Source organism: Barbatula barbatula (genome assembly GCF_947034865.1).
Source record: "Barbatula barbatula genome assembly, chromosome: 9".
Lineage (NCBI taxonomy): Eukaryota > Metazoa > Chordata > Actinopteri > Cypriniformes > Nemacheilidae > Barbatula > Barbatula barbatula.
The window spans coordinates 3,253,887-3,267,287 of NC_136772.1; the positions used below are offsets into that span (position 1 = coordinate 3,253,887).

The window sequence follows — 13,401 nt, forward strand, 5'->3', positions numbered from 1 at the left end:
AAACAAACATCCAAATGGTTCCCTTTAGATTGCGACAACATTGTTAAATGGAAGAGCAGGACATGCACGGGCAATTCTGCAATATCCGTGTTTTTTTTCCACATGGAAGGTTTATGTTGGTCATAAGGGACGTATATCTAGAAAGTAAATCAATGACAAAAGCTTTTTCCTCCTACGCTTCAGAGCAAAACAGTCGTACATCTTTAAAAAACACAGACTGGCAGGCAGTTGATGAATTCTCTGAGGGAAAGCTACAGCAACAATTGGCCCCATTGGACCCGACCATGCCACAAAAAAATGTATAAAGAAAAATTCATCAATTCTCATTTCTCACAATCCCCTACTAACTCTAGGAATATCGCTGGCCTGCAAACCTGTTGAGATATTCACACTACTCTCTCTAATTTACTGCCTGTCACTGACAATGGAGCAGAGGACTGTTTGTCGCTATAAAAGCGTTCGGCCAATTTGTTTATTTAACATTTCACGTCACAGCGCACGCACAGATCTCACCACATTTGCGTTAGAAGTTTATAAACCGTGAGTTCATGCATCTTACCTGCAGTCTCTGAGCCAGCTTGCTATTTTGTTTGGAATAGGACCTGAGGGCAAAAAACATGAGAGGATGAGAAACGAAAGCTATGCCTTGCATAATAAACAAATTAATTTCCTTTAAAGCAAACAATAAACAAACAAACAAACAAACAGTAAGAACCAACTGTGCTCTGCAATTCTTCTTTCTCTTTGGCTGAGAATGAAGCCTATAACAAACTTTCCTTAAAGGTCTATCATGACCTGCAAAAAGCTGAATCCAATTCTGTGCCTATCACATAAACATCGCTAATCTCTTACAGCATTACAACTTCTAGTTCACATTTCTTGCAGAGAATCTAACCCCCCAAAGCCCACCAGCATCACACAGAGGACTCTGATACAGATAATAGAGATTAACAGCATCCATAAAAAGTACAATGTTTGCTATAAGCCTTGCATTATTGTAATCGATGTACTACACAAGAGCCAGCGTGAATTTACATTTGGTAGAAACTGGTTGAACTTAATAACATGAAGACATACACCTAAAATGACAAAAGCTATATCACTCATAGTATAACTACTGCTAAGAATTTACTTTCTCACCGACCACGACCACAAAACAAACCAAGAGAAATCTTAACCCCGATAGATTAGTACCTGATTGTGAGGCTGCGGACGGTTGATCCTCCATAGGCTGGGCAGACAGCTGCTCCTCTGAGTCCTGATTCTGAGATTCAGAAGCCTGCCAGGAGTCTCGGCTCTCAGCCCAGGCCTTCCTTTTAATTCTGGCCGGGGGGGACTCGCACTCCTCCATGTCCTTGGCTCGGACGGGATGCTACAGCCGGGGGCGGTTCACCTGCAGACGCAAAGAGGGCCGGACTTTTAGTGTCGAGTAAAACGAAACGCCCCCGAAACGAAACAGTGCTGTCTTGTGTCATAAAAACCAGACGTCTAGTGTCTTCCTCTATATCCAACTCCGCAATAAAAGCTTAGCACAGACACACCAGCACACACATCATTTGCTTATTTGAGAACGTCAAGAAGAGAAATGTACGAGCATGTCTTTAATGCATCAGTTGCACGTGAAATAACGGGTGTCGATGGAAAGCAGAGAGTGTGACAGACCAGATGCCCGTACATTAAACAGTCTCTATTAGTTACATTAAACTGTCGCCATCATATTTATAAAGAAATAAGCCTACAGACAAAGATCTCGACACACGTGCATTTATAGATGTGTGAAAAGTTCCTGGATTAAATTTACATTTGATGAGGAAGCATTCAGCATTTTTCTTAAAGTGATAGTTCACCCAAAAACTAAACTTCTGTCACCATTTACTCAGACCTCGAGTCATTTTAAACCCGGAGGACTTTCTTTTCTCTTTTTTGAAGAATGTTGTTAACTGGCACCCGTTCACTTGCATTGGTTTTGCGTCTATACAATAGATGTGAATGGGTGCCAGCGCTGTTCAGAAATCGAAAGTCCTACAGGTTTGTAATGACAAGAGGGTTGGTAAATAATGACAGAATTTTCATTTTTGAGTGAACTATCCCTTTAAGAGCCAAAAATAAGCACAGTACAAAATACTACATTTACAAAGCTAAACTACGAGTAAATATAATCAAAGAGTAAAATGAAGCAGAACCTTGTTCATAATTATTTTAAATTCATAGTTTCATGAAATAAAATAACCTTTTCCAAATTATTCTTTTTTTTTTTTTTTTTAGCTTTTCTCAAGTTTTGAAAAGAAAGAAAAATGTAAAAAAAAGTTTAAAAAAAAAACCCAAGTTGAGCAGGAAATGTCTGTTTAGTTGAAAGATTGTGAGCTGGTGCAGAGTCATTTCCTGTTTTGAGATCTGGCGCTTTTTGAAGGAACAGATGACTTTCACCAAATGGGATGGATTTATAATTCAGCATCTCCCACATATCACACGCTTCTATTAATAGCAAGCGAGTATTTTCAGACTCATTTTCATAAGCGGAAACACTAATGAAAACCCTGTGAACCACAAGCACCACATAAGCGTGGTGCATAAAAGGAAAGCGGATAACCTTATCTAATATACCTGAATGAATAGAGAAAAAGAGTGTAATAGTACACGACGAGAATTTCATTATAACAACTAGAATATTAGTTTTATTTCATTAACACTGCATATTACAATTTATAGTCTGTCTGATATTTGACATGTGTTTTGACTTGCATAACCTTATATGTTTTGCTTATAGTCAATGTTTTCTTGTACTGCTGCTTTGTAACAATGAAAATTGTAAAAAGCGCTTTATAAATAAAGCTGACTTGACAACTATTACAAAACACACAGAATTACTTCATTCTGATTGGTCAGCTGTGACATTCAAAGATATGCTATTTTTTGATAACAACTGCTAAAACTAATAACACAGGGTCACCCGGGTACTGCGAGTTATCTTGACCTTACAAATGATTTACTTAGAAATATATTTAAACAAGTGTGGCGTATTAATAACATGAAAATAACAAATTGCATGTCCTTGACTTAGGAAATGTTTTTTCCTCATGAAAGATTTGCATTTGTTACAAATGAGCTTAAAATATTTCAAATCAATATTTGGTGTTTATTCTGCCAGCAGCTGACTGTACATAACATAAACCTTGTGAGGCTATTACACGACCACTATGCAAATCAGTTAATAAAATCAGAAATATTTATTTGAGTTTATATTTTTATTGTATTGTATCATGTGGGGATACATTTGAGAGACGTGCAGCTAGCAAAGCCATGCGGAAAACTATATAGACCCGTTTACACAGACAGGGCTTAAGGCTGGTCCTAGAACATAATGAATATTTGAGCTGTCTTAACCGAAAATAACTTTCCCTGACATGTCCTAAAATGTATCAGTGCTATTGTTTTGTCTCAGTATATGCACACACTGTGTTTTTCTAAAGCATTTTGACCCTAATTCGACTAAGGCCTAGTCCCGGTTTAAACCAAGCCTTGTCTATGAAACCGGGCCTTAGAGTTTAGTGTTCGTGATTCAGAAACATCTGAGAATGTTGTGATTGAAGTATCACAAAGAGACATGAAACAATCTTTTAAAATTACACAATGTTAGCAAACTCCAACATGAAAAACTATTAACAGCACTTAATCTAGTCTTAAATCAAGACGTGTATCTGTTCCTGCATAAATTGTGTAAATCCACATCAGAGGTTTTGTTATTTTTACACTCCTACACAAGAAAAGCCCTTTTCCCCTTAAAAACGACTTTATTTATAACGCACCATGATAAATTACGCCGGCCCTCAAAAAGACTTTCTCTCAGGTCAAGCTAATTTACACATAACTTTAACAAAATGTCTGAGCCGCCAGAAAGATCCAGGCTGGAACACTGTGTCCATGTCACTCACGGGACACATATTCATCTCACGCTTGAGGCGTTACCAAAATGTCCAGCAAAAATGAGTCCAAACACGAGTTTGTAACATGGCCAGTATAAACTGAAAAGTCATTTCATATGCAAAAACACGGTTCATAAATACACCAATGCCATTAAAACTGTGAGGCAGGCTGACAGATTTTATAAAGAGCCCACAAACAATACGTGAGGACAACACGTTTCGTTCCACTCCGGAGTTGTTTCCTCTCATAAACACAGAACTCGTGCTCTCCTCTCCATTTTAGACCCGCAATTTGTAAACAGAGTTACATCCTCTGCTTTAAATGGGTAAACTTGAAGAAGATGGATGGGGAAAGCCAGCGAGTTAACATAAATAAGCGCTACTTAGCATCGTAAGGTATACTGTCCGTCTACCAATCACAGGAGAGATAAGGCATGCAACCACACAAAAACATCAAAGTGTAAACAGAACTTCAGATATCCAACTGCGACTTTGTTTTGAATCTTGTGTTATATAAGTGCAGCTGGGCGACATATAAAATATTCCCAATGTGTTGGATTTCGCTGCCAATTTTCAACTAACATAGGAAGCTGAATTTTCTAGGATAAAAATGAACAAAAATGAATTATTGCTACAAAATATACAAAACTGTAAGTTTGTATGTCCAACCGCTGTCTATTGGAAAACTCATATCCCAATTTATTTTTTCATTAAACATTACTATTGGTCACCCTTTTTGTTTGTGTGGGAAATATTTAACCAATAAATTGAGATGTGTTGTCAACATTTACAAGCTCTCTGTGTTAAATCATGTAAAAAGATTGTTTGATCTGAAAAGCAACAAGTTAGTGGGTGCAGTTCCTAGTAAATGTAAATTCCTAGTGAACTAAATGACTATTTTTAACTCCGAACACCACAAGGGAGATTTTATTTCAACATACATGCAATGTGCAAAACAGGGGTTTTAATAAACTAAATATCCCATTCCGCTCGGTGGTGTGATCTCCCAATCTATGACAAATACCTAGAAGTCATCAGTTCATCTGTGAGCACCTCCTCTTCTCCTCCCACCCTGTTGCTATACTGAAAACTGCCAACAAAAGATCTGAAAATGACTATTTTTAAACACTTCTAAAACACACGCTCTCAGCATGACCTCTTTTTTATCTAAATTACAATGTTCCAGTTCCCACATCTCGCGCCAGATCTGTCCGGTTTTTCGTCGTGTCCGTCCTCACGTCCCAAAGGCCCTAAACAAAAACAGGCATGTGGCTCCAAGTCAAAAATGCCCCAAACACAAAAAAGCATGTCCTAAGATCCTTACGATCTAGGAACCATATCCGTTCCGAACAAGCCGATCAGTATATAGTTTTTAAAGTTATATCGGACATCCATCTCTAGTAATGCAAAATGAACAATTCCCAAAATAACCTTTAATCTGTATGTCTGTGAAAAAGCCCATCTGATTTTAAGAGAGAATGCCCAGCGACCTCAAAGTAATGTTATCTTGCCACCGAACAGTGATGTCATCGGCTTCAAAGCAGGCTTACTCAATTCTGGCAAAGCGAGCTGCTCTTTCTGAACCACACCTGCAATGTTTTTTTCCCAAGTTAGAAACACAATATCCACTTTGCTTCAGTGCCCTTGTGAATTGCCACCCTTACTGACCTTTAGAATTGGTCTTTTATACAAACCAAAAGCCAGGCCTGTGAAATAACATGTCATACTGATGCAGTACTCCATTGTGATATTGTTTTAAAGACATGGGTAGCCATTAAAGAAAAGGTTATTTTGACCCCACCTATTGGTCCCACAGGGCTAAATGCTTCTTTTGGTAACCTAACAGACAATAATACAATCATGCTACAGATTTGCATTTTAAAATGTTAAAACACTATATCTATGAGAAGTGTCTGCATGAAGAACCATCAGATTTCCCTCTCAGGAATGCAAACACGAACAAAGGGGAGTTGAGAAAGTTCAATACAAACAGGTGAAGTCTTTTGCGTGGCATTGGTCAAAAACAGCATGTGTGTGTGTCTCGGTGACTTTTACATTCACTGACCCACAAATTCAAGCTTTTGTAACTAAAGAACCGTTTGCATTATTATACAATACATTATTACAATGGTTAAAGGAATAGTTCACTTCAAATGAAAATGATGTCTTCATTTACAAACCGTCGAGTTGTCACAACTCTGTCAACAATGTCTTTGATATGATGAACACCGAGAAAGATATTTGTAGGGAATGCTTGTAACCAAACAGTTCTGGGGCACCATTGACTACCATAGTAGGAAAAATTGCTTTACAATATCTTTGTTCTGTTGAACACAAAAGAAGATATTTTGAAGAATGTAGGAAAGCAAACAGTTCTGGGACACTTTTGACTACCATCGATTTTTTACTATGGTAGTCAATGGAGGCCAAGAACTGTTTGGTTACAAACATTCTTCCAAATATCGTTGTCTGTGTTCATTAGGACAAAGAAACCTATACAGATTTGGAGCAACTCGAGGGTGAGTTTTGGGGTGAACTGTCCCTTTAATATAGGGGCTATATTGAAAAAACACTGTGTGAAACAGGATTAAGTCTCATAACATGTTTGCTTCTTATAGCTTAGAAACAGATCGTGGAAGATTTTATAAAGGCTAAAACCATCTCTTTGTTATGCAACCAGAAGAGTGTTCCCCAGAGAGGTGAAAATCAATCTCTTTTGATGATACGAAGATCCTTTGTTTTGAAAATGTGACACAGTGCTTACAGTAATGGCACTTTGGATAATTCTCTCACTTCGCCCTTTTTCCACTTGTCTTCAGACAGCGAGTAAGAAGATTGACCGTGACAATAAATTCAGACGACATCAAATTCTTCTGTCCACGGGAGATTGAGCAGCTGGCACATCGTCCGGAAGTTTCTGTCGCCTAATGATTTGAAAAGTCTCAAGAGTACAAAAGATTATTCATGTCGCTATTTTCCTGTCTACATCTTTCATTCCAGTTCTTGAGCGGTTACACTGTACATTGCCACAGTTTTTCAACTGGTTTCACAGGATCAACATTTAAAGGGCTAGTATACCCAAAGCACCCTCGTGTCATTTCAAACCAAGACTTTCTTTCTTCTGCAGAACACAAACGAATATATATTGAAGATGGTTGGTTACTAAATTTCTTTTGGGCGAACTATAACTTTAAATAAATGACCACCCAACGGAGAACCAAAATTGTTTATCATATAAAGCTCCAAGAATGATACGAACATTTAGGCTGATAAAACTATGGCTAAGATTGTGTAAATAATTAAATCAACACTGTAAGATTATTAAAAGCTCACTATCAATGTTTTTGAAAATACAGTAAACATTTAAAAGAAATAGACGTGAAAGGTGAAGCGTACGTCATCTCTGCCCTTTCGCATTTCTTTTGCATTGTCAGTATCTGATGGTAAAGTCTCTCGTGCTCGTCTGATTTGTCTGTCTGGTGACCTCTTTAGGACCAAAGAAAACATCGTAGGCAGTGTGTAAATGTGATTGACACAATTGAGGTCGTATTCATTTTTTAACGTGCGAAAAATTCAGACACAGATTTCGGACTCAATGTGCAATTTGCCTTAACGTTACAACCCATTATGAAGAGAAATTCTGTGCCGCAACCATGGCTTCTTTGAGCTTTTGCCATGTTGCTTCGTGAATTTTGCACTTGACTGTATTTTCGTCAAGTTTATTAAAGTGAAACGAGGCATGGTTGGTTCTCTGGGTACCACCCGGAATGCAGCATAACTATTAAGACATTTTTTTATTTTATTTTATAAAATAATTTATAGACCCAAACGTTCAACGTTTCATCGATCGTTGCTGTTGCATCCGAGTATTTGTGCCCATTCGTAACATACAGCACAGAAAAACTGGCAAGAGAAACACAAGCCTTGTCCCTATTAGGGCTCGCTGGGTGATTTCATATCTAGAAATCTTTTGCAATTTGTGATGATAACCTACATATCGTCACCGTCCTTCTGAAACCTCATATGTCCAAATTCGCCAGGACATGTAAAAAAACGGTGCTTTTTAAATGACTACATACTGTGTTGTTAAAGTTGACAAGCACTTTAAAATACTTTGTATTTGTTGGATATTTGCGAAACCCAGTGACAAACATGAAGGGTGACTAATAAAAATGATTTACGGCAAAAACTAAACAAGAAATATGGAGATATAAGGTTTCAGAAGGACAGCGGAGATATATTAGAATATTTTAGCTTTTGCCCTAGAATTATTAACATAAATGATTTTTCTTTTGCTCTAGTTTTAAAACATCATGCATTGGATTAAACATTTAAAATGTTGAGCACAAAATTGTCTAAACCTCCTATTGGTGCTGTCTTTGACATTTCATTCAATATTTTGAATTATCTTTACTTTTTTATCTTCAGGTAAATGATCTCAATAATTTTAAATATTCAGGATAGCACACAGCCCTATTGTTACAACATCAAAATGACTTAACAGTACACGGTTACCAGACTGACCAAGTGAACCACACAAATTACAAACAGCATGTTTGACTTTAAACATTAAACATAATTTGCACAGCATCCTCATTTTGATGCCCACAAAAATATGTTCAGCAGATTTAACAGAAAACTTGCTGAATCTGTGATGGCTATCATTCACAAAGAGTTAAAAATCCTCTGCACTTGTGTATTCGATTACTAAATATCATGGCTAATTTGATTATGCTTTAAGCAAACACTAGAGAAGCGTAGTATTTACATAGTAGTTTAACATATCAGAGGCAGATTTGTGTCCTCTTGCCTTGCTGCACACAGCTGGCAAAATGGCTACACATGAAATGGTGTGGGGGAGTGCCAGATAGTAGTTGCTAGATCTTAAGACTTAGCGAAAGTTACAAGAAATAGGAGAATAGCTTCTGTCACAGCTATTGCAAAATCCAAAGAATGAAACAGGGAAGTGTTGAATGTGGTCAGCCATTGAAGGGTTCATGTCATGACGTAATCTAACTGCTGAATCAGCACAATGCCAGTGTGTGAAATGCAATAATCTCAGTGGTGTTCTCGCTTCAACACAATATGCCTCAAGGTGCATGACAAAAATACCAAAAAGTTGTTTTGTGAAGAATTTTGCAATTCTCTTCTCTCAATTATTTTGTTTAAATTCAAACGGTGATCATTTTAATAATACAGTATTTTAATACATTGTCGATTAAAGTCTGCAAACGAATATGCCCACGTGTATATCATTCCAATATCTTTGTAAAAAAATGCAAAAGGTGCGAATAAGACCTTATTTGATTCCCAACCCTATAATTTCCTTTGATCAGATTGTAGCCTATAGTCACCCAAAATATAGACACCTATATTCTTGACAGAACAGCAAGAGACCAAAATAAATGATACAAGCTTGGACCTGTTTGTTAAAGGTCCAACCACAGAGACACACCATGTACTAGCATTATGATAAAATGGTTTAATCATTAGCTTGAACAAGGTCAGCGGTTCCCAGGGTTTCAATTTGCGTTGTGTGAAACAAACATATGGAGCAGTCAGGGTGTTAGCCTGAGCCTGGGAGTCAGTTAGGAAAAGGTGAGGCTTCAATTTCATACCCTTTGGCTCAAATCTTTATCTCACAGCACTACACAGACCTTCAAATGAGTGAGAGACAACGGAAATTAGTTTCACTCAAACATTCTGTTGTACTTTTCATACCATACCATAAAAACGCACACACACCCTCGCGGACAGCAATGACACTGGACCCCGAGGAGAGCTGGCTCGCATCCCAGGATCTGGGCCGGGCTCGGGATGTGATTTTGGAAGAAATATGGAGAGAATTTTGATGAGATAAACACCAGAAAGATCCATCTGATGGCCACGCTTCCACAGAACCATAATGTAAACATCTCAGCGCAAGGTCCTGATAGATCATGAGTTCAAAACAAGGAAGTACAAAACAAGTGTTGCATATTTAACTGCAACAGTTTCACTTGAATTTCAAGAGTAGGCAGGAAAAATATGTAGGTCTGACTTGAAACTGGATGAGCCACATGCAAAGATCAGTATCTGTACCTACCCATAAAAACAGCATACAGATGGGGCACACTATAGACGACTATTTGCAATAGTCGATTAATTGCAATTCTTTAAATAGAAAATGTAAAAAATAGAGCTAGAAATACAACATGCTGTGCAACACCTGGGGTTTTCTGTAAGGATAAGTGTAAAAACATCCTTTACCTCTGCAGAGTGGCAATGATGTGAGATGCATGGACCTTTAGATCAGCGGTTTGAGTTCCCAAACTATGGATTGTGGCCATCAAGTGAGTAGCATAGGGGAATAAGGTGGCTCACGCAAGTCACTTGGCTCACTGTTGTGGTGCATTACAGAGTTAAGCATTGAACATGGGCAGTATAAAATCCCTGGTTCATCCGTGCAGTAAATGCACTGGTGTCACATCCGTGAGAGCACAATAAATGTCATTGTAACTTACTTTCTGGAACAAACTTTTTGTCTAATAACAATAGCCAAGTGACTTGGTGGGTCATGACTTGCGAAGCTTAAACAGCATTTATTTTATAAAGCCATGCTTTATACTTTTTTTTCACTTACTTTTGGCCGTATGTACATGACATGATTTGTAAAATGTATCAATAGTAGAGGTATAAAAAAAACTATTGCCACATGTATCAATATTTTTGCACAGCCCTACTGTACAGCAATACAGCATCGAGACTCATGTTCCTCGTATGGCAGTGTGCAAGCAACCTTAAAACCCTGAGGTTTTAGTAAGTGGGTACTGTTTGCAGGCTAACTTCATTTCCTGTGAACAAAGCCCCCAATAGCCATTCACATCACCCACAAAGGACCTTTTCTCTCTGCAGCGTGACTCTTTAGCAGCGTACAGGACAGAAAAACAAACCATTTGGAACAAACCGCTCCTGCATTAATCTTCTTGTTTGCAAGATGCTTTAACTGCATCGAAAGTGTGAGACCGCAGTGTTTCTCAAGCTGTTAAAAATCACACAACACATTCAAACTTGTACTTTTGTAACATTAAAACAGCACAGACTTCCTTTCTTTCTACAACAATTACACAGCATCTGCTGTGGGCGCGCAACTTTTTGCAGGACTAATACGGGTAGGTTACAGCTGACGGCTTATGTAATTCTTATTCTTCCATACATGGCTCCGGAGCAGCAGGTCATCAGGCCAAACCAATCTAGATACCCCGGGAAGGAACAGAAACTTTCATGAACAAAAAAGTGTTTTAATACTCTTTAATACAGTCAAACTGCTTACTGTAAATAACTGTACGCTGCCAAGGAAACAGAGCCACACCTTTTGCTTAGTTTGTCTAACATAGTTCCATGAAATGCAATTTGAGACTTGTTAATACTAAAACCGACGCAACTCGCTCTTCCAACCTGCTGCTACTTGTTAAAGGAACAGTTCATCCAAAAATGACATTTTAGTCCTCCTCTGGTTTCATGTCTAAAATAGCACTTTCACACACGTCACGTGAAGCCAACATAATGGTTATCAAATTTCCTCAGACCTATTGTAATATGGAACGTGTGAATAATGCCACAAATGAGATTTAAGCACAATGAGCAGAATATTCTCAGTGAACAATGGCCCAAATGCATTCTTAAAGTCACATTTATGTTGTGTTTGAGCAAATGGCACTAATTTGACTTAACTATTCCTTTAAGTGAATTTGGGACATGCTCTCACATGGCAGGAATGCAGTAAATCATGTGACAGGACACAGATTCACTCATGCTTACCCTCACACACACAGTTGTGTTTACATCTCACATATGTTATAGAGCATTCCTGACTTTAATGTTTGCATGAAGCAGACCTGCCCGACTTTCAATTTTCACATAAAACTCTATAAGTGTCACTCGAAGGAAAGAGTGGAATGCACTTTTATGCTGACTTAAAAGCCACTAGACTAAACTGACAAAGCGCTTCAAAGCTAGCACAGGTGTAAACCGTCTTGAAAAAAAATCAGCTTTGTCTATACCTCAAACATAATAGACAAAGTCATCTTTCGATTAGGCTACGATTTATTCACAAGGTGTGATCATGAAATAAAAGAACTAAACACAGCTCCACTTCAGGTGAACCGACCAAATCAAAAACCAGTCCAAAATATGCATAACATGCATAACATGCAGAACGCAATGCAAGTGAGACTACACAATATTCCCAATTAAAAAAACCACCAGGTCGTTACAAAACATCAACGCAATTTATTTAAAACAATGCATTAGAATCATGTTTATGATGTAAATCGATTTTCCTTTCCAGATGATCCATGCGAGGCTGTACGTTACAGTTGCCTTATTCTAATGCGGTATCCTACACAAACTTTGCTTGACATGCAAAGCAACTGTACTGTTAACAAACCTAAGCGAGATTAGCGCGTGTTTATTGCGCATAACAGCAAAAGCTTCAACTCTACACATCGTGAATCGCTGAATTTCAGTCAGCGCGTGCGAAACTTCACTAGAGAAGCTACGGCATAAGAGCGCAAGTCACACATTTACAATCGAGTAACAATCGACAGTGCAAGAGTACCGGCCCCCAAAAACAAGAACAAAAACGCGATCTCACCATCTCTGGATAGGACGAGTTGATAGCGCGTTGAGAGTTACAAAGTGTCTAGTGCGCCGAGGCATCTGCCAAAACTGTTCCAAAACTTCATGAAGTACGATGCTTCCGCTTCCGGAAACAGAGTGAAAAGTAACATAACATGGGCGAGACAAACCCAAAAGTACGCCTGGCCTGAAACCTGCTGGAAGAAGGTGTGCAGTGCACTGATCCCAAAACAGTTAGGCGACGATTAATCTGATGGCGATTAATCACTGAAAACATTTACATGACTTGAGAGACGTCGATTGCCGAATCAAAGTCCGAATGAGATTGTTTAAAAAATCAAAATTTACCTTAGATTACATTTAAAAGTGTTGCATTTAAACAAAATATTTAAATAATGTACATATATATATATATATATATATATATATATATATATAGCCAACATATATATATCTATATCTATATCTATCTATCTATATATATATCTATATCTATCTATCTATATATCTATCTATATATATATATATATATATATATATATATATATATATATATATATATATATATATATATATATATATATATATATACATACATACATATACATATACATATACATATACATATATATATATATGGGCTATGTATATATACTTTATGCCTTTACGTTAATGATAATGTGAAAATAGTCAGTAATGTGAAATATTTTAAGCCTGCATATAATTACATTCCCGGTATGTCACGCTATTAAAACTCTTATGTACAACAGTGTTTATATTTAGGCCAGAGCTTAAACCTGCTGATACCAGTTCTGTCATTTACCATAAATAGCCTATTTTGGAGAGAAATGTAACACGA

General features: G+C 37.5%; 1 protein-coding gene across 1 annotated transcript in view; it reads right to left on the bottom strand.

Annotated features, from left to right (window-relative positions):
- Positions 1-12,671, bottom strand: part of itprid2 (ITPR interacting domain containing 2) — a 31,898-nt gene extending 19,227 nt beyond the window's left edge. Inside the window, exons 1-3 of the mRNA XM_079464686.1 lie at positions 12,559-12,671; positions 1,195-1,393; positions 560-602 (exon numbers count right to left, since the gene is read on the bottom strand). Coding sequence (XP_079320812.1) covers positions 560-602; positions 1,195-1,351 — 200 coding nt within the window. The 5' untranslated portion in view covers positions 1,352-1,393; positions 12,559-12,671. The remainder of the gene's footprint in view (positions 1-559; positions 603-1,194; positions 1,394-12,558) is intronic.
- Positions 12,672-13,401: the final 730 nt, after the last annotated feature.